This window comes from Schistocerca cancellata, chromosome 1 (genome assembly GCF_023864275.1).
Source record: "Schistocerca cancellata isolate TAMUIC-IGC-003103 chromosome 1, iqSchCanc2.1, whole genome shotgun sequence".
Classification (NCBI taxonomy): Eukaryota; Metazoa; Arthropoda; class Insecta; order Orthoptera; family Acrididae; genus Schistocerca; species Schistocerca cancellata.
The window spans coordinates 566,004,594-566,027,608 of NC_064626.1; the positions used below are offsets into that span (position 1 = coordinate 566,004,594).

The 23,015-nt window shown below is 36.9% G+C and overlaps 1 protein-coding gene across 2 annotated transcripts in view; it reads left to right on the forward strand.

The window, feature by feature from the left end:
• Positions 1 to 23,015, forward strand: part of LOC126181322 (protein PTHB1) — a 120,893-nt gene that overhangs the window by 42,220 nt on the left and 55,658 nt on the right. For both annotated transcript variants that reach the window (XM_049924763.1, XM_049924762.1), the window contains exons 4-8: positions 1,691 to 1,779; positions 2,160 to 2,424; positions 2,835 to 3,082; positions 9,527 to 9,657; positions 16,331 to 16,511. In XM_049924763.1, coding sequence (XP_049780720.1) covers positions 1,691 to 1,779; positions 2,160 to 2,424; positions 2,835 to 3,082; positions 9,527 to 9,657; positions 16,331 to 16,511 — 914 coding nt within the window. The remainder of the gene's footprint in view (positions 1 to 1,690; positions 1,780 to 2,159; positions 2,425 to 2,834; positions 3,083 to 9,526; positions 9,658 to 16,330; positions 16,512 to 23,015) is intronic.

Here is a 23,015-nt window from a genome sequence, read left to right on the forward strand (position 1 = left end):
CCAAAAGTATTACAATAGATGAATACTGACTATACTAGTTGACAAAGTATGCATATTTCAGTGTTTTGTTGTCACAGACTGCACTCAGGATGGTAATGCATAGTACAAACTGCTTAGTCTATTTATTAACTATTTTTATTTATGTCCTGCTGTAGAGTGTCATCTATTTACACTTTGAGGAATTTAGTAGTCACCTCTTGGTTTATAGACACATTTTCACCATCTAAAGTTGTCTGTCCTTGATGAATTTATATGTCGTGGGCCAAAATTTATATACACAGTTTTGTCTTTATTCAGCAACAGTTTGTTTGTGTTTAATCACTTTACCAACTTGTAGTTTCTATTTGAAATCAAGATATGGAGCTCATTAACACAGTGATTTGAATGCACTATTTGATGTCATTGCCAAACATTACTGGTAGATATTTCTGAATGCTTTAGGACAAATCATTGATAAATGTAACAAACATAAGTGGACCAAGTATGGAACCATTAGGAATGCCTGACCATATGACTTGTTCCTTGCTCCAACGTATGCTTCCAGCAGTTTTTGAGATGTGCTCTACGAGACTGGTGCAAAACCAATCATTGGATTTTCCACTTATTGTGCATTGTAGCAGTTTCTCCAGAAGTAATTCATGACTGACCATACTGAAAGCTATTGTGAGATCGAGGAATACTCCTGTTGTATGCTTCTGTCATTGAGTTCACTGTAAACTTTATTTGGAAATGAATATAGGATCCCATTTATTGATCTTCCATTTCAAATGCCAAATTGATGAAGGGTCAATAAACAGTTGGTTTCTAGGAACTTAATAACACATTCATATACTGATTTTTCAAGAACCTTGGGTATGCTTGATAAGATTAGTATGGCTCTGTAGTTATTAACATCACTCCCTTCATCCTTTTAAAAGAGAGGAACCTCTTTTGCTGCCTTGAAAATTATATTTGACAGGATATGGGAGACATGATGTCACATTTATTTGAGAGAAGATAACTGATATGCTATCAAAACCACAAGAGATTGATCTCTGCTGTATTTCACCTGGTATTATTTAAATTTTTCTTAATATGATTCGCTACCACTTTAAATGAAGTAGAACATCAAATGCCTTTTTTTATTATTGCGTTACAGACTAGTTTTAAATGTGTTATTAATGCATTTCTTGTTTATTCAATGTCTGTTCCTAATTTATGTATTCCGTATTGTAAGAGTGACACAGTCTGTTGAGTAATGACAGGTGAGTGATTAAGATGTGATAATAAATTCAAATAAATCATGAGATAGTGTTTTTTTCAGCTGCTTGAACACCAGGTCATAATGAATCAGTTTTACCCCAGCACTAATGCAGATAAATAGACCACACTAAAGAGGTTTGATGTATCATAACTTCTTAGCAGATTATGTTAATTATTAGGGAAGATAATTAATAGGTATGAATTTTTTGACACTCAAGAAAAGGAAAATAATAATAATAATAATAATAATAATAATAATAATTTTTCAGCACAGACTTCTTGGAAACCTCATGCAGTATGCTGATATCCTTGCCATGCTGCCACATTTTATAATTTCCCTTTAGAATGCACATCCTTCATCTTTTTGCTCCTTCTAAGTAAATGAAATGGCTTTTGAATTATATAATTACTTTCTTCTTAACTTTGTATTCTGTGTCTGTTACTACAGGGGTTCGCAGAATCTGCAGATAGGTATTTTGCATCCTCAGAGTGTTGCTGTCTATAGTCTCATAACAAGACATGGTGCTGCAGAGCATGGTATGTATCTTTCATTGGTCAGTTAATGACATCTTATATTGAGTATTTGGGTAATATTAAATAAAGGAAGCAGTAAAAGTAACCACTCCGTACATGCAACTCGATGGGGTCCAGAAGCTTAGCAACATTTTCACAATTGCTCATCTTTCTGTCAACCACTCAACACCTGAACAATACACTATTTGGTTATATATGCATTCTATTATCTTTTATAGTTGACACACTTTTTGTGTGGCATCGGATGTTAGTATTCTTTTGCAATCTACTCACACCATGCGATGAATATTTTTGTTGCAGCATTTTATATTAAAGTAAAAACTGTTCAGAAAATAACAGCTAGGGAGACATTTTTTACATGTCTAATTTTGGCTTTTTTCCAGGTGATCAAAGAAGTTTGGCATTGGCATATGAACACCAGCTACGGCGATCAGCATTTAATATGGTCATTGGTCCATTTGGTGGTGCAAGAAACCGTGATTTTATTTGTGTACAATCTCTTGATGGAGCTTTATGCTTTTTTGAACAAGAAACTTTATCTTTCATACAGTTTCTACCGAATTTCTTATTGCCAGGGCCAGTCGTATATTTAGTACAATTAGACGCATTTGTTACAGTCTCTTCACATCTTCATATTGAATGTTACAGGTATGTTATTAATTCAATTTTAATCTTGAAGTAGCATTAACTTGAGTTACTCTCTCTCTCTCTCTCTCTCTCTCTCTCTCTCTCTCTCTCTCTCTCCACTTAAGCTCTGTTGATGTTACAATTATGTTTCTCATATGTCTGTGAAATTATTTCATTGTGGTATTATAGCTCCAACTCGGGACACAGCATTTTCCCCTACTTTGGTGGAATTAAATCTATCCCATTCTTTTATGCTGTTCTTGTTGCCACCCTGGCTGACTCATATATAAAATGAAAACAGAACTTAAGAAGTGGCCATAATATCATTAAACTATGAGTCCTCCCCCCCCCCCCCCCCCACACACACACACTAAAGCAAATCAAGAGATACAACTACATAAACAAACAATGTTTCCTTTTCTCTCACTTAGTTACCAGCAACTTGCTGAAAGAAGTAGAATCAAAGATCAAGATGTCCAAGAAGGGAGAAAATTGGTTGCAGAGTGGTCGTACAATCTTGGAGAAGCTGTTATTGATATTGAAATAGTTTCGTGGACCTCTCATGATGACATAGTGGTGCTGGGTGAAAGAAACTTCTTCTGCGTACAGCAAAATGGTGTATTAAAGTTTATGAAGAGATTAGAGTACAGACCATCCTGCTTTTATCCATATATAGCTGGTAAGTAAGAAGTATTTTTGCGTCGCTGAAGCACTTGATCATTGTGTTCAATGGCATTATGAAAATTCTGCAGTACTTTGTCAATGACCCCTGCTTTATTAATTTACAAATGTACAGTAAGTGATATTATTGCATTTAAATGTGTCCAAAACATACCATGCAGTTATTACACTTTAAAATAAAGATATTATCACACTTTTAAACAAGGCAGTAATCAGCCACAGGCTTCAAGAAATAGAAAAATGTATCCCACATGCATTTGTCTCCATGCTCTCATTTAGCTTGTATATCCAATATTGTAGTGATCTGACAGTAAAGTAACTTATTAAGTATCTAAATCATCATGGAAATATAGAAAATTCGACTGTGGTTAATTTTGGGATGATGTTTTCGAATTTTAACAGAGTTAACGCCAAAAATTATAGTATACTTCTGCACTGATTTCAAAAATCGGTTGTACCCAAAAGTCACTTGTTGAAGAAATGGTTTTGATTTTGCGTTGTACATATTTCTATGTAACAATTGTTGTTAGAAAAACTGACAATTTATGGTAGATTAGACATTGATTATTTTCAATGCAAAACACACCACCACAGTTTAATCTGGTTTTCTGCTATATAATGTTTGCAGTAGTGAGGCATACACTTCAGGGATATGTAAGAAATATTGTACAAGGTCTTTTCAAAAAATTCTATACTTTGTCCACAAAATTTTTCTACACTTACCTTTCAGTTATTGTGTATGGTCTCCTTTGAAATACTAACCTCCACAATCAATACACAGCTCCAAATGTCATTTCCACTTCCGAAAGCAATTTTGGTATGCCTCTTGCTGGATCATGTGAAGCACCATCTGTGAATTTTTTTTTATGTCGTCTGTGTTTGCAAATCTTTATCCTTTCACCAGGGTTTTCTTCTTTGGAAATAAAAAAAATTCCACAGGGCCAGGTCTGGAGAGTAAGGAGGATGGGGCAGCACAGTGATTTCATTTTTTATGCAATAGTCATGCATCAACAGGCATGAATGTAAGGGTGCATTATAGTGATGCAAGAGCAATGAATTGTCTCACCACATTTCAGGCCGTTTCTTTCTCACATTTTCTTGCAGGCATCACAACATGTCCCAGTAGTACCATGATTAACAGTTTGTCTCTGTGGCATGAATTCATGATGAACTAATCCTTCAAAGTCAAAGTCAAAGGAAACTATTAGCATGGCTTCAACATTTGATCTGACCTGATGTGCTGTTTTTGGTCCTGGAGAACCTTTCTTGATGCATTGTGATGGCTGAACCTTGGTGTCAACATCACATCGTGTAGACCCACATATCATTGACAGTTATGATTCTCTTAATGAACACATCATTCTCATTTGTGCAGTCCAAAAGCTTTTCAAAGATTGTAAGGTGAAAGTCTTTTTGGTCTTGAGTCATGAGCCATGGGACAAACTTGGCACCAACATGTTATATTCGAAGATGCTATGTCAGGGTTTCATGACATGATCCAACTGAAAAGTAACATTCTTCTGCAATCTCTTAGGCAGTTATTCTTCAATTGGCATTCACAGTTTTGTTGATGTTTCTGACATGAGCATCACCAGTAGACATCAAAGATTTTCCTGAATGACGGTCATCTTTAACTTCCGTCCAGCCATTTTTAAACTGTGTGAACCATTTTTAACACTAAGTAAAGCTTAAGCACTCATCACTGCAGGCTTCCTGAATCATTTGGTGTGTGTCTGTAAAGGTTTTCTCGAGTTTCATGCAGAATTTAATGCAGGCGCATTGTTCTTCTAACTCTGCCATCTTGAAATTTACGAACTGTACAGCACAACATTCTACTCGATATAGCACTGATCAATAACTAACAGACATACAACTATGAAACTTCCAGCAGTTACACATTAAACACAGGCGTGTGCAGGGATGCCAATCACATGTCACTCTAACACACCATTGACGTGAAATTATGAATGTTCAGGAACTTTTGAACATATATCATAAATAAAGTTAAATGTGCTTTGTCCAATACTACTGAGCAAGATGGCACAATGGTTAAGTCACTGTGTAGTGTTTCTTTGCCTGTCTGTCTGTCTGCCTACCTTTTCAAATTGCAGGTAAGCTATAAAAAGACAACTAACTCTTATACTTCACAGAAGAGGACCAGAAAAATTCTACTACTTGAAGACCCAACAGTCCCTTTAATATTATCTTTATCTTTACAAATGATTCATAGCTTAACTCTTTGGCATAACATGACACACCTTAATGTTCTTCTCAGGCCTTTAAAATTTGTTCATATGCTAATAGATTTCCTGTGCTGTATTGGCTGTATCCCTCATATACCTATACAATCAGGCCTTAGACTGTTTTATCTAGGATACAGATACATCAATGTTGCATTTAGCTGTTCCATTCCACACTAAATATTGCTGTAACATTTCCATTTACCCAATAATTTCTCTTTTCCTTTGGTCTTGTTATGGTTTCCAGATCATAATGTACCCTTCTCAATATTCTTTTCTGGAGTTGCAGATTCAGTGACTGTTTTTATGAAAAAGCAGAATGCAGTAAATATTATATTTTTATCACTTTGAAATGAAATGCAGTGTATGTTATTTTTTCTGGTATAGGAATATATTCTTTCATCAGTATTACATTCTACTTATCAGAGCCAATTAACATGTGATCATTCCCTTTTCTTCAAACATTTCTCTACGAATTAGAAATTGACAAATATTATTTTTAAGAAACAAAGAGCAGAAGTTGCATGCCATTTTGAAGTGCAGCATTGTATGATCTTTGGTCTGTGGAGCAGGAGTAATAATGGCCAGTGTATGTGCCACAGTGGCTGAACTTCAGTCAACAGCACACTCACTTGTCCCCATGAAAATAAAAAATAACATCCCAGGATCAATTCTTACAACCACAAAAATTGTTGTGTATTAAAATACAAAATTTGTTAACTTCACTATAATTTACTGAATTACAAAACATAGCAAAAATTGCATTAAGTGGTAGAAGTATGGGTGTCAGCATCTGCACTCATATTTTGAGAGCAGAGGTTCAGATCCACATCTGAATATCTGTATTTACATTTTCATCACTTTCCCAAAATTGTTTAAGACTGGTGGTGCAATGCTTTCTTCAGAAAGGATAAAGCCAATTTCCTGCCTCAGCTGCAGCTTGTGCACAGTTTTTTTTCATATTGTTACTGTCTTTTAATGTAAATGTAAGTGGTTTATGTCTTTAGAATTTATTTATAAAGAGAGCATCTTTGTTAGTGAATAAATTTTTAAAATACTGAGCTAGAACAATGAAGAATATATTCCTTTTAATGTTAATGTTTCATGGATTCAGTCATAAATTTACTCTCAGTAAGACAATATTATTTTCAGACAGTATCAATAGATTCCTTTTCTTAAACAAAATTTGAATTTCATTTTTACTTAACAAGTTAATGCCATGGTTTAGGCGCTGAACTGATATACAGGAGAAGCAATGTTCCAATCGCTGTCTCACTATCCAGATTTACGTGTCCTGTTTTCCTAAATCAGTTACAGCAAATGCCTGGATGGTTCCGTTGGAAACGATGTGACCAATATCTTTTCCTAACTTTGTGCTATTCAAGCATGTGCTCTTTTTTCTGGCAGTCTCATTATTGATGAGGCTGTCAGACTGTTGTGCTTTGTGATAGACAGGAAACTAACAATGAACAAACACACAGTGTATGTGTGCTCCAAGCTCTCCCGTGTAATATACCTTCTGAGGAGGTTAAAAGGTGTATTGAGTGACCAATATCTCAAAACAGTATATTATGCCCTATTCCATAGCCACATCAATTATGGCCAACTGTTATGGGAACATTCTGCAGGTTGTAAGGATGTGCTAATTCTACAGAAAAAAGCTCTCAGAATAATCACATCAAGCAAAAGACAGGAGCACTGCAGGCCTATATTCAAGCAGTTAGGAATCATGACAGTCTTCAGCCGGTATGTGCTTTTATGCCTCATCAGCGTGAAAGAAAACCAAGGAGTCTTCAGCATGAGGCAAGATATACACAATCACAATACCCATAACAAAAGGAGCATCAAAATACCTAGGTGTCGACTTGATGGGAATGCAAGACAGCTTTCAGTGGTTGCCCTAAAGATGTTCAACTCACTGCCTCAAGAAGTGCAATCCCTGCTGCTAGGAACATTCAGAAGGAGAGTAGCACAGGACCTGAAAGAACGCCCATTGTACTCCATTGGTGAATTCTTTAATAGTGACCAAAGTGAATGGACAAACAAATATTGTTTCTATTAAGTATAAATGTCTTAATTTTGTGAATTTTTTAAAATGTATATATGTAATTAATCTTGACCGCAGTCTGTCCAGTCATGACTGGTAAACATCACAGATCTAGTAATAAAGTAATAATAAAGTGATGGAAAGATGACTCCTCATCTTCCTTCTTCTTTGATCTTCATTTTAATACTAATGTTTGATATGAGATACTAGCATATTCTACTAAATTAAAAAATATATCTACTATCTGATTGGTACATTATCAACTATGTGTTGAGTTCCCTAAGATACCTGACAACAAAAGCCACTGCACTGGACAAGTTTTTTTTTATCAAAATTGTTGATTGATATAGTCACTAATGTTTTAAAAAATGTTAGAACAACATTTTGAAACTAATTCTTTTGTTGCAAACAATTTTGATATAGTTTCTATTTTCTCCAGCAATGCACTGAAAGTATTTTTTTATTGTCTATGTAGTATTGCTGTAACATTTCTATTTACCTAATATTTTCTCTTTTCCTTTGTTATAGTTTCCACAATATAATGTTTCCCCCTCAATATTTTTAACAGAACCTTACTCAGTACTGCTCTGTGCCAGTCATTTCTGTTTCTGCTTTTATAGTTATGAACATGTCTACTTAGATTAGAGGACAGCAGGAAATGTAGATGAGCGTAGATGAAGGCAATAGTTCATGGAGAAGTCTGAAAGCGGTCTTTTTCTAGCAGTGGCTAACAAACAGATGATGCTGATGGTTCCATAAGAACAACTGTACCAGGGCTAACAAGCACATTAGTTTAGATACTAGAGTGTAGCTTTTATATTGTAAATAGTACTGCTTTGTTGAGTTAAAACAGAGACTGGAAATAGGTGCATGTAAATTGAAAGTGTAACACACACAGTGGCCAAAGATGAGAGAAGGGAGAGTCTTAAATTTCAATCAGCAGAGATGCATTGAATCTTATTGTTTAGTCCATTGCCATTGCTGACTTCCATGATTAATAATAATCATACATGGTTCTCAATGGTCAACATCTCCCATTATTCATATTACAGTTTCTTGTTGTAAAAATGACTGTTTCACTGTAGGTACACTTTTCTAGAACAGCACACAGTATCTTATTTAGGTCTAGGTAGTTAAGCTACAGGACAAATTTCGACATTCATTCATCTATGTATTGTGTTCTGGAGATTTTACCATGAATGACAGCATTTGAGATTGTGGTAAGATTCAAGGAACGCATCAATAAAAATAGCCAGTCTAAATAACTTCTGAAGCTGTATTAACCATTAAATATAATTAATAATACTCTGTTTCTACAAAAAGAGGAAAAAAATAAAAGAAAAGAATCAACATGTTAGATTATCAGCAAAACATCACTGCAATGATAAAAGTTTTTCTAATTATATTATACAGTTGCAATTGGTTTACTACTGTACACTTAACATTAACATTAACATGAGTACAATGGTTAATTTCTAAGTATAACAGCTGTCCACCCTCTTTAAGAATGCAAGTCTATTTACTTTTTACAGTATAGCCTATCATACTACTGAGAGAGATTTTCAGCTGTCAGATAATTTACAGACTTAGCTAATAAAAAATGATTTTAAAATTGCAGGAATCTCTTTGGATGATCCAAAATCTACATAGAAATTATTTGATGATGGGATTCTGTTTATTCAGTTCATCAGTACTTACTAAGAACTAGGGCTAATAAGAAGTAAAAATATAGGAAAGTAAGTGTAGATTTATGGTTTTTTGAAGAGTTCTCTGGTAGATATTCAGATATCCAAAAATGTTATCATTTTTAACTCTTGTAGGATAAATAAGTCACTTAATTGGCTTTAGCTGATCAGCAAAGAAGATAATTGCACCACCCAAAAGAAAAATATGCAAACCAACTTGGAATTTCTGTCTGCAGATCAGAATAATGTGAGATACCTCTAAATGCAAAGCTTCCTAATCTGAGTGCTTTTTAACATCATACCATATTTCACTAAGCATGTAAAAGAATTACTATTGTGCAGGCTGTTACAGGAATGTTTCCATGATGTTGAGGCTAGTGAACATGCACTGATAATCATGCCATTGAACAGTCTAAAATCAGTATCAACATCGTAAAATTAATACAAAATTTTGTTCTGTTTATTTTTAGAATCCAGTGGCAAACTAATGGTCCTTATTGGGACTGAGATGAATACTTTGTTAATTTATGAACAAACCACTCTTCGTTGGTCTTGTCAACTTGTTGTGTGCCCTCTTGCTGTGAAGAAGATAAATTTGCAGGTACGTAAGTTAAGTGATACTGTACGCTGCATAAAAACATTGTAAAAACCATAGAATAAAAGTATTCCAAAGAAAATAATGCTTACTTACCTACCAGTTATGAAAAAGTGGTTATATCTGAAGCTACGAGGTAATTTGTAGTTAGGAAAACAGTTGAAACTCAAGATTTTTTAATTTACTGAATTTATTATTGTTAATTGTTATTTATTGTGACAATACTTTAAATATGTTGGATGGAGAGTATCAAATAAAATATTAAATAAGTCTCTAAGTGTAATTTGTTCAAACTATTATCCATTGAGAAATGATTGACCCCTGGTTTTGAATTCCTATTCTGTCTACATCTCGTGATGAATCTCAGTATGTTGTACCTTGCCAGAATACTGAAAATGTTTACTCATATTCTGTATGTGAATATTATATTTTGGTTTAAAATGAGGTGATATAAATGAAAATATTAATGAGACAGTGTGTTTTAACAAACGTATTTGGTGAGAGTCAACTTTGAAGACTCATAGAGCCAGACTACAAATAACTGTACAATTTCCTTTTCATAGCTTAAAGACACAACCATTCTTTATTTGCATGTGGATTTCCATTGTTTTTGATGAGGCATTTCACTGCAATAGTGTCAAATGCAAGACACTACGACCGAGCTTTCCATAATAGCTAACACAGTGACCAAAAAAGGAGGGTAAATCTTGAAATTTTGTTTGTTAATTCAAATATCATTACTAATGAATAATCCCCACATTTGGAAGTTATGAATCTGTAAAGCAATTGTATTACTGATTGCAATTGATAAGAAGTTGTGGTGGAGATCAGTTGTTGTACCTGTATATTGCCAATGTTGTTATGTAATGTAATTGGATAGATAAAAAATCTACTCACCAAGTGGTGGCAAGAGAAAACTTAATCTTTATATGTTTTCCCCTTTCACTGCTTAGTCAGGAGATGTTTTATCCATCCCATTACATTATATTTTCAAAAAATGATTATTTGCATAAATGTTGTAGTGTGCTATAAATGCCCCTGCCAACAGCAAAGAGTGGCAACTTTGTTTTATTCTTCCAATACAGCACTGCAATGCTCAGTGAGTGTTATGTGTATAGGTCAAGAACCTGGCGTTGAAAATAAGTAAAATGAGAAATATCCAGAATTAATCTTTCACTCTGCTGCAGAGTGTGTGTTGTATTTGAAACTTCATAAAAGATTAAAAATTTGTGTAGTGCTGTGATTGTGGTTGTGTTTTAACTCAAAACATTGGATTTTGTGGGCCATATTTTTACCAATTGAGCTATCAATACATGAAGCTTTATGTGGGGGTGCCCGAAAAAATTTTTGTTTTTTTAAAGCTATATATTTTCAAATTATCTACAAAAGAACCTTATCCCCTTCAAAATACTCCTAATTACAAATAATATATCTGCCCCACCACTGCTTCCAAATTTCAAAACATTTTTTGTAGTTATCTTCAGAAATGGCTGACAGCTCCTCCCTCATTTTTTTCTTGACTTCTTCCATGTTGTCAAATCGGTGTCCTTTCATGCCCCTTTTCATGTGTGGAAATAATAAATGTTGCACAGAGCCAGGTCAGGCAAATAAGGTGCTTGGGTCAGTACCATACCATTTTAAGCTAAAAACTGTCTAACAGAGATCGCTGTGTGTGCAGGTGCTTTGTCGTGGTGAAAGAACCAGTCTCCTGTCTGACACAAATCAGGTCTTTCTTGATGAACACCATTCTGCAATCTTCTTAAAATTTCCAACTAAGTTGATTAATTGTCTTTTGACAGTCTGTGTGCACAAGCTCTCGAATTTTTTCAATATTTTCGTTGATTCGGGCAGCTGATGGCCGTCCAGAATGATATTTGTCTTCAATCAATATGTCGCCATTTTTAAATTGAGCAAACCACTTGTACAGTTGAGTTAGTTCCATTGTGTCATCTTGGTAAGCTGTTTTTAACATCAAAACAGTTTCAGCAGCATATTTACCAAGTGAATGAAAATGAAATGTCGTGTGACGAGGGCCTCCCGTCGGGTAGACCACTCGTCTGGTGCAAGTCTTTCGACTTGGCGCCACTTCGGCAACTTGCTCGTCGATGAGGATGAAATGATGATGATTAGGACAACACAACACCCAGTCCCTGAGTGGAGAAAATCTCCGACCCAGCCGGGAATCGAACCCGGGCCCTTAGGATTGACAGTCTGTCGCGCTGACCACTCAGCTACCGGGGGCGGACATTTACCAAGTGGAAAACAAAATTTTACAGCTGTGCATTGTTCACTTAATCTTGCCATCATAAAAAATGAAACAAGAAAAAAAACAGCACTAGCAAAAACAATCACTACAGATGAACAAAACAAGCCAGGTCAGCAACAGAGGTGGCACTGAACTGGCAATGAGTTGCAATATACATGCCTAGCGGCAGAAATGTGTACTACCAATCTCCACCCATGGCAATGTTATTCCAGTTTTTTTTTTTGGATACCCTTTTGTATTTCCACTATCACCCTCTCTCCTACATTCCAAACTTCCCAGCTTTTGAGACTAGCACTTCTAGAAGTGAAGTTTGGAAGACAGGAGAAAAGTGCTGGTAAAACCAAAGCTGCGAGGGCAGGTCATGAGTCATGCCTGGATAGCTCACTCGGTAAAAGTATTTCTCATGAAAGGCAAGGTTACACATTTGAGTCTTGCTTTGGTACACAGTTTTAAGCTGTCAGGAAGTTTCAAATTGGGAAACTGTTCATGTATGCTCAATACACAAGTGGTTATCAATAAATGAATGATGAAATGTGTTGTGCATGTGTAGCTACAAATGAAACGTCATTCTATGATGTGTAGCAATGAGCTGGAAGCAAATTTCTGGGACAGGTTGATAAATTAGGAAAAGAAAAAAGCTACCTTATACGCTTTTGCTGCTGTGAGAAGTCATCCTGGTATTGTACTCAATCTACTTGAATCGGCAATTGTTCTGTAGCCTTGATAGAACAGTGAGCTCTTTGTGCATATCAGTTTATGATTTTGCCTCTGTGAATCACTGAATTCCTCCAGAAAATTTGGAGAATTCTTTGTAGAACAGAGCAGTGCAACTGGAGAGCATCATATATCATAAATGTCTTGTTTTTCTCTAGTTCTTGATAAGAACCTGTTGTGTCTCTACCAGCCATGGTACACAATATTATTTTCAGAGGGTACATGACACCATGCAGTAACAGTTTGACACTTCACATACAGTGTAGTCAGTCTCCTCCTAGATGGCACTGATATTACGAACTACTGTAAATTTTTCACACAAGATATTCACCTGCCAATAGTTACACTGTGTTGTGATTCGCCGATCATTCAAAGCGCCGGCACGCAATTACGCGCGTCCTCTATGTACGGCGATGTCTGCCAGCCATGCAGCAGCTGCGCCACCTAAGCGGCCAACCGAGCAGCGGCCGCTAGACTGGGACTCAGTGCTCATTCAAATGCTAACGTGTACACATGTCTTGCTTGTCAACTTACTCTGTGACTTATATGTGTTGTGTCGTTCTGAAATATATGTGTTAAACTTGACATTATAACACACTGCTATAACCAAGAGCACTGAAACCCAGAAATATTCTTCTGGATCCACTAAATCATTCACAGGATGACATTCATATGCCAAGTGCATGATTTAAGACACTGCATTCTCACTCTCAGCAGTTAACCTGTTCTCAGTTATCACCAAATTCCAGCAGTTCTTCATTTCTACAGTTGCCTACAAGTTATCTACAGTTCCAACCACTTTAAGTCATTGGACAGTTTATGCTGAGTGTTGAACATTACTCAAAGTAATAGTAAAAGTGTTCACTTATTGCGAGACTAAACATAATCTCTTAAAACTGTAGTTCATGGGGTACTCCAGTTTGATTAGTTAGTAATCATCTACAATGTTAGGTTAGGTGCAGTACTTTACATCAGTGCCACGCCCTTCTCTGCAAGCCACTCTGAGTATATTTTGATGTACCTTATTTCAATAACTGATTGTTATTGTTTCTTAGGTGTTGCCGTGAGATTCTGTTTTAAATATCTTGGCCTTTGAATAGCTTGTAGCTAGCATGCAAGCATTCCACTTACATTTAGCTACTGGTATCTGTGGCAGGCACTCTTTTTAATACCACTTTTACATTGCTCACCTACCTTAGGTAAACAGGACCCAAATAAGTTCAATTATATTGAAATGTCAGTGTGGCACAGGCAGTCACAAAAGTTTCATTTCTTTGTGCAGTACACTCCCAAAAATGGAATTCTTGTCATCTGAAGTGCAGTCACTCATGTTGTGTGGCTCAGTATAGTCCCCTGAGATTAGAAGGAAACACCAAATCATTCAGTAACTTCATGATACCAGCTGTATTTTTTGTTATAAGGGTCCTGAGTTACAGCAGTCACCAATCTATTGGGTAACTTTTTAAGAATTCCCCTGAACCTTTCTTCATAATGACTAACAATGTTCTTAAAATGTATCACATTTTTGCCTAGTAAAACATAAACAACCAATTTGCACACACCCATCTTTTTTTCAATGTGGGACATTATAAATCTCTTCCCATAAATACTCTCTGAATTCCACTTTTCTAGCCATTCCGCTCTTGAACATTTCCTTGGGTGTAATCATATTGGTTTTTTTTGAGGCATAAGGCATTTTTTGTTTCTGCTTTCTGGAATGATTTGGACTCTGCTAAGTCTCATCAGTGTAATAAGAGTCCATCCAATGTTTTTAATTTCCTACAAAAATGCATATACACTGAAGCACCAAAGAAACTGGTATAAGCAGGCTTATTCAAATACAGAGATATGTAAACAGCCAGAATATGGCGCTGCAGTCGGCAGTACATACATAAGACTCCAAGTGTCTGGCGCAGTTGTTAAATTAGTTACTGCTGCTACAATGGCAGGTATCAAGATTTAAGTGAGTTTGAATGTGGTGTTATAGTTGGCACATGAGCGATGCAAGGCAGCATCTCTGAGGTAGCGATGAAGTGGGGATTTTCCCATATGATGATTTCATGAGTGCACTGTGAATATCAAGAATACGGTAAAATATCAAATCTCCGACATTGCTGCAGTCAGAAAAAGATCCTGCAAGAATGGGACCAACTATGACTGTAGAGAATCATTCAACATGATAGAAGTGCAACCCTTCCACAAATTGGTGCATATTTCAATGCTGGGTGATCAATAAGTGTCATCAGCATGTGAACCATGTGTTGTGGCACTTCTGTGTGATCATGGGGTCCTACACAATATTAGGCTGCTGTACCAGTTCTTCTGGCTCTTCAGAGAGAGAGAGAGAGAGAGAGAGAGTGTGTGTGTGTGTGTGTGTGTGTGTGTGTGTGTGTGTGTGTGTGTGTTCAAGAGCGGAATGGCTAGAAAAGTGGAATTCAGAGAGTATTTATGGGAAGAGATTTATAATGTCCCACATTGAAAAAAAGATGGGTGTGTGCAAATTGGTTGTTTATGTTTTACTAGGCAAAAATGTGATACATTTTAAGAACATTGTTAGTCATTATGAAGAAAGGTTCAGGGGAATTCTTAAAAAGTTACCCAATAGATTGGTGACTGCTGTAACTCAGGACCCTTATAACAAAAAATACAGCTGGTATCATGAAGTTACTGAATGATTTGGTGTTTCCTTCTAATCTCAGGGGACTATACTGAGCCACACAACATGAGTGACTGCACTTCAGATGACAAGAATTCCATTTTTGGGAGTGTACTGCACAAAGAAATGAAACTTTTGTGACTGCCTGTGCCACACTGACATTTCAATATAATTGAACTTATTTGGGTCCTGTTTACCTAAGGTAGGTGAGCAATGTAAAAGTGGTATTAAAAAGAGTGCCTGCCACAGATACCAGTAGCTAAATGTAAGTGGAATGCTTGCATGCTAGCTACAAGCTATTCAAAGGCCAAGATATTTAAAACAGAATCTCACGGCAACACCTAAGAAACAATAACAATCAGTTATTGAAATAAGGTACATCAAAATATACTCAGAGTGGCTTGCAGAGAAGGGCGTTGCACTGATGTAAAGTACTGCACCTAACCTAACATTGTAGATGATTACTAACTAATCAAACTGGAGTACCCCATGAACTACAGTTTTAAGAGATTATGTTTAGTCTCTCAATAAGTGAACACTTTTACTATTACTTTGAGTAATGTTCAACACTCAGCATAAACTGTCCAATGACTTAAAGTGGTTGGAACTGTAGATAACTTGTAGGCAACTGTAGAAATGAAGAACTGCTGGAATTTGGTGATAACTGAGAACAGGTTAACTGCTGAGAGTGAGCATGCAGCGTCTTAAATCATGCACTTGGCATATGAATGTCATCCTGTGAATGATTTAGTGGATCCAGAAGAATATTTCTGGGTTTCAGTGCTCTTGGTTATCTACTGCAGTCTACTGCAGAATTTGGACTTTTTCTGCCAATATGTCATTTCTGTATTGTTGTTATTCTCTCCAGGACTGCTTTTCAGTTCATTCAAATAATTCTCTGCAGTATGTAAAAGAATAATTGCTTCATATTCATTAGTGATACATTCCTTCTGATAGTCAGTGTGAATGCTTTATTTTTTTAGTTGTGTCACACAAAATATGCTACATTCCTCTTTAATTCTGCAGATTTTTATTATCTCTAGGATCTTAAAGGAGTTCTTGCAGTCCTATCAGAAGATGGCTTAATTCATTGTTGCTATCTTGGAACAGAGCCATCACTGTTTATTCCACCACCTTTGGAAGTGACAGAAATTAATTACCAGGAAGCTGGCAAGGAGCTGGCAGAACTGCAGAAAATCATTAATTCTTATAGCAAGGACAGTAGTAAGTATACCTTTATGCCTCATTTTTCAACATAATTCTATTGCTTTGTACATTGAATAGCACGCCTGTATTGTGTCATATACAGACTAAATGAAGCTAAACAAGATTCCTAATGTGAATAATCTCTAACTGCTCTTAAAATATGCACCCTAACTACATGAGTTACTTTTGAAAATAACCATCCTACAAAAAACTTATGATGTACAGGAGACAAAATGTGTAAACGAACTGACAAAAATATTTTAAAGGAACTATTTATTTAAAGTTTTGAAACATGGAAGAATAACAACCACTTAGTGGATGAAATAATGGATGTAAATGAGTGGACACAGTTTTAATTAATCAGGAAATTACAAGAATATTTATCTTACTGTTTGCAAAATATACAATAAAGCAGCAACCTGAACAGCACATGTCACAATATGTAGACTATAAGATACTCAAAATGTAGAGGTAATGAGCACAGTATGTTCTTTCTAAAAGCAGTCTGGTCTGTCACCTACCATATTGAAAGTGGATATCACATTGACATAGGAAGTTATGATAGATGTAAGCATACATTGTAATGGAGCAAAAGTGTTGTTGTTATTGTTGTGGTCTTCAGTCCTGAGACTGGTTTAATGCAGCTCTCCATGCTACTCTATCCTGTGCAAGCTTCTTCATCTCCCAGTACCTACTGCAACCAACATCCTTCTGTATCTGTTTAGTGTATTCATCTCTTGGTCTCCCTCTACGATTTTTACCCTCCACGCTGCCCTCCAGTACTAAATTGGTGATCCCTTGATGCCTCAGAACATGTCCTATGAACTGATCCCTTCTTCTAGTCAAGTTGTGCCACAAACTCCTCTTCTCCCCAATTCTATTCAATACCTTCTCATTAGTTATGTGGCCTACATCTAATCTTCAGCATTCTTCTGTAGCACCACATTTCGAAAGCTTCTATTCTCTTCTTGTCTAAATTATTTAGCATCCATGTTTCACTTCCATACATGGCTACACTCCATACAAAGACTTTCAGAAACGGCTTCCTGACACTTAAATCAATACTCGATGTTAACAAATTTCTCTTCAGAAACGCTTTCCTTGCCATTGCCAGTCTACATTTTATATCCTCTCTACTTCGACCATCATCAGTTATTTTGCTCTCCAAATAGCAAAACTCCTTTACTACTTTAAGTGTCTCATTTCCTAATCTAATTCCCTCAGCATCACCCGACTTAATTCGACTACATTCCATTATCCTCATTTTACTTTTGTTGATGTTCATCTTATACCCTCCTTTCAAGACAGTGTCCATTCCGTTCAACTGCTCTTCCACGTCCTCTGCTGTCTCTGACAGAATTACAATGCCATCGGCAAACCTCAAAGTTTTTATTTCTTCTCCATGGATTTTAATACCTACTCTGAACTTTTCTTTTGTTTCCTTTACTGCTTGCTCAATATACAGATTGAATAAGATCGGGGAGAGGCTACAACCCTGTCTCACTCCCTTCCCAACCACTGCTTCCCTTTCATGTCCCTCGACTCTTATAGCTGCCATCTGGTTTCTGTACAAATTGTAAATAGCCTTTCGCTTCCTGTACTTTAGCCCTGCCACCTTCAGAATTTGAAAGAGAGTATTCCAGTCAACATTGTCAAAAGCTTTCTCTGAGTCTACAAATGCTAGAAACGTATGTTTGCCTTTCCTTAATCTTTCTTCTAAGATAAGTCGTAGGGTCAGTATTGCCTCACGTGTTCCAACATTTCTACGGAATCCAAACTGATAGTCTCCGACGTCGGCTTCTACCAGTTTTTCCATTCGTCTGTAAAGAATTCGTGTTAGTATTTTGCAGCTGTGACTTATTAAACTGATAGTTTGGTAATTTTCAAATCTGTCAACACCTGCTTTCTTTGGGATTGGAATTATTATATTCTTCTTGAAGTCTGAGGGATTTTCACCTGTCTCATACATCTTGCTCACCAGATGGTAGAGTTTTGTCAGGACTGGCTCTCCAAAGGCCGTCAGTAGTTCTGATGGAATGTTGTCAACTCCCGGGGCCTTGTTTCGACTCAGGTCTTTCAGTGCTCTATCAAAGTCTTCACGCAGTATCATATCTCCCATTTCGTCTTCATCTACACCCTCTTCCATTTCCATCATATTGCCCTCAAGTGCATCGCCCTTGTATAGACCCTCTATATACTCCTTCCACCTTTCTGCTTTCCCTTCTTTGCTTAGAACTGGGTTTCCATCTGAGCTCTTGATATTCATACAAATTGTTCTCTTTTCTCCAAAGGTGTCTCTAATTTTCCTGTAGGCAGTATCTATCTTACCCCTAGTGAGATAAGCCTCTACATCCTTACATTTGTCCTCTAGCCATCCCTGCTTAGCCATTTTGCACTTCCTGTCAATCTCATTTTTGAGACGTTTGTATTCCTTTTTGCCTGCTTCATTTACTGCATTTTTATATTTTCTCCTTTCATCAATTAAATTCAATATTTCTTCTGTTACCCAAGGATTTCTACTAGCCCTCGTCTTTTTACCTACTTGATCCTCTGCAGCCTTCACTACTTTATCTCTCAAAGCTACCCATTCTTCTTCTACTGTATTTCTTTCCCCCATTCCTGTCAATTGTTCCCTTATGCTCTCCCTGAAACTCTGTAAAACCTCTGGTTCTTTCAGTTTATCCAGGTCCCATCTCCTTAAATTCCCACCTTTTTGCAGTTTCTTCAGTTTTAATCTACAGTTCATAACCAATAGATTGTGGTCAGAGTCCACATCTGCCCCTGGAAATGTCTTACAATTTAAAACCTGGTTCCTAAATCTCTGTCTTACCATTATATAATCTATCTGAAACCTGTCAGTATCTCCGCACTTCTTCCATGTATACAACCTTCTTTTATGATTCTTGAACCAAGTGTTAGCTATGATTAAGTTGTGCTCTGTGCAAAATTCTACCAGGCAGCTTCCTCTTTCATTTCTTAGACCCAATCCATATTCGCCTACTGTGTTTCCTTCCCTCCCTTTTCCTACTACCGAATTCCAGTCACCTGTACCCATGACTATTAAATTTTCATCTCCCTTCACTATCTGAATAATTTCTTTTATTTCATCGTACATTTCTTCAATCTCTTTGTCATCTGCAGAGCTAGTTGGCATATAAACTTGCACTACTGTAGTAGGGGTGGGCTTTGTGTCTATCTTGGCCACAATAAGGCGTTCACTATGCTGTTTGTAGTAGTTTACCCGCACTCCTATTTTTTTATTCATTATTAAACTGACTCCTGCATTACCCCTATTTGATTTTGTATTTATAACCCTGTATTCGCCTGACCAAAATTTTCTAACCTACCTGCTCGATTGAGGGCTCTGACATTCCACGCTCTGATCCGTAGAACGCCAGTTTTCTTTCTCCTGATAACGACGTCCTCCTGAGTAGTCCCCGCCCAGAGATCCAAATGGGGGACTATTTTAGCTCTGGAATATTTTACCAAAGAGGACGCCATCATCATTTAACCATACAGTAAAGCTGCATGCCATCGGGAAAAATTACAGCTGTAGTTTCCCCTTGCTTTCAGCCGTTTGCAGTACCAGCACAACAAGGCCGTTTTGGTTAGTGTTACAAGGCCAGACCAGTCAATCATCCAGACTGTTGCCCCTGCAACTACTGAAAAGGCTGCTGCCCCTCTTCAGGAACCACACTTTTGTCTGCCCACTCAACAGATACCCCTCTGTTGTGGTTGCACATACGGTACGGCTATCTGTATCGCTGAGGCACAAAATCCTCCCCATCAACGCCAAGATCCATGGTTCTTGGGGGAGGGGGGGGGGGAGGCAACAAGTATGGACAATAATTCAAACAACTTTTATAGAAAACATTCTGTGCCCAATTTCTAATTTCCTTGTATGCACAAACAAGTATTGTATGATTTGTTTAGCATTTTTATGACTTTAAAAGCATAGAGAATTGTGGGTAATTACATGAAATAAGAAAGTAAAATATACATACAACAAAATAGAATATGAAATATGCAAATGAATACAACTTTAAAAATGTAAGCCAATTAAAATTCCGGATATCTGCCATAGTCCTACATTGGCAGATGATATAGGCCAACAATATGATTTAGGTAAGTTTCTGAACATAATAAGAAAAAATCCTGAAGCAGACAGACTAAGGAAAGTCCATTCATTGTGAGATTGCCCATTTGGCATTGGCGTATAAGATGTCAAATCTGAGATGGAAGTACCAGAGGGTCTCTATGTAGACAAAACAGTGAATATTCACAATCTGTTAAATGTATGGTGAATATTTAAGAAAGTGAATGTCATTGCAGATTGTTCTTCAGCTACATACAATACTGAATGAGACTACTCATTAAGGATGCACAGCGTAGCAAGTATCAGAATGGAGCTGCCACAAGACAAGGGCTGGGGAACTTAAGAAATAGCTTCTAAAGGTTGCGATGAATGGAGATAACATACCATTCATATTAGTATATGTACTATAATCTACAGATGATGTTTGGCTGAGGGGGTCAAATGGGATAATTCATGTATATAACCCATGGATACGTTGCCATAATGCATATTTTACAATTACTGGAAGACGTAGTTGTATTCAGCCAAATCAGAAGCATAACTAGTTTTGCACTGAGTCCATTCTGTATTGATAAAATGGAGGAATTTGTGGAATCAGCTTTGTATGACTTAGTAGCTGCTCACAGCTGTGTATTTATTTGGTCAAAAAATCATTTTTAATGCATTGTTTATTCATATGATATAGAGCAAGGGTAAACATAATTAATTTATGATTACAGTAGTCATTGTGATTAAATGGTCAACACAATCAAAGAGCATAATAATATAAACTGACATACTACATTGCCTCTGCGTATGACAGTGGTAGTTATTAAGTGAGACGACATGATCAACACAAAGTAAATTATAATATGAAGTGACATAATATGTAATTAACAATATTTGGTAAATGAGGCTTACTGACTATGATCTTTCAGAAATTCGGAGACAGAGTAGAGGCAGTGGTCAAGCAAGAACTGTTCCAACTTTACCTTAAATATATTTAATGTCAGTATGGATTTTAAGTAAGAAGGTGTATTGTAATATTGTCACAGAAGAAGCCGAGTAGCACTGTGGTGTAGTGGTTATGATACTAAACTGTTGCTTGGAGGGTCCTGAGTTCTAAAGCTCACCTGGAGTGTACAATTTTAATTTCTATATTCGGTTTGAGTACATTCTAGAAGTATCCACAAATGTCAAGAATCATTGTACTGGAATGTTCTAATGTTCTGTAGCTGTATATATACTGTATGTGTTCTGGCCAGAGGCAGTTTGCTCCGCACTCTTGTATGTGCAAGTGCTGAGTAAACCTTCGTTAAGTGACGTTAGTGTTTGTCATTCATCTAATTACACCTTCTTCTATGTGACATTATTCTGGTGGAGGCGCTGGATATTGGAACTTGCGATAGCACACATTATTGATGACACAGTGGCTCCCATCAGGCCACGACAGAGCTGTCGTTTACATGGCAAGAAACCTGAGTTCAAGCCATATTCAACAGATCACAATCTATCAGAGACAGAAGAAGAAGATGATGTTAATGATGACAGCAACTGTGTACCACACATGAGACATTCTTTCACGTTCTCTGGTGACAATGGCCAACATCCAAACAAGTGGCTGAAGGTATATGGGCATACAGTGAAATTTAACAAATGGGATGACACCGTGTGTTTGGCTAATGTATTTTTCTACTTGGAGGGCACTGCCAAACAATGGTATGAGAATGACGAGGAGAAATTCACAAGCTGGGAAGTATTCCATGCAGAACTGCACAAGTGTTTCAGTGACACACAACAACAGAAGTGCAAGGCTGAAGATAAATTAAAGTGCAGGGCACAGCGTCCAGGAGAAACTACAGCATCCTACATTCAAGACATCTTGGAGCTGTGTAAAATAGTGGATCCTAGAATGAAGGAGGAAGTTAAGGTTGCATATCTCATGAAGGGTGTCGCTGAGGACATGTGTCAAGCACTACTCCTGAAGGAGGTTTCGACAACAGATGACTTCATAAAATGGTGCCAGTATATCGAGGCAATACATCAAAAAAGAACTACACACAAGAAGTTTGAATGGCTTCCAAACATTGTATCAATGTCTGTGATGGAGGAAGCAACTGATTTCACAAGTGTTCTTCGTCAGATAGTGAGAGAGGAAGTTCAGAAGGCACTTGGATTGCATGGCAAGCAAAAAATCGAGACACTTCAAGGGCTCATAAGGAAGGACGTGGAGCAAACATTGAACCCAATCTCTCATCCTTCATTTCCCTTTAAAATGGTGAAAAGTTGAGACCCAGGCAGAGTTACGTTCCTACAATGCTGTCTGAGGAACCTGTTTTGGCACCAAGGAAGACTGATGTCTAGAGGACCCAGAATAACCAGGCAGTATGTTTCCACTGTGGACAACTGGGACACGTGGTGTGCTTTTGTCAAGAAAGGCACGCCAG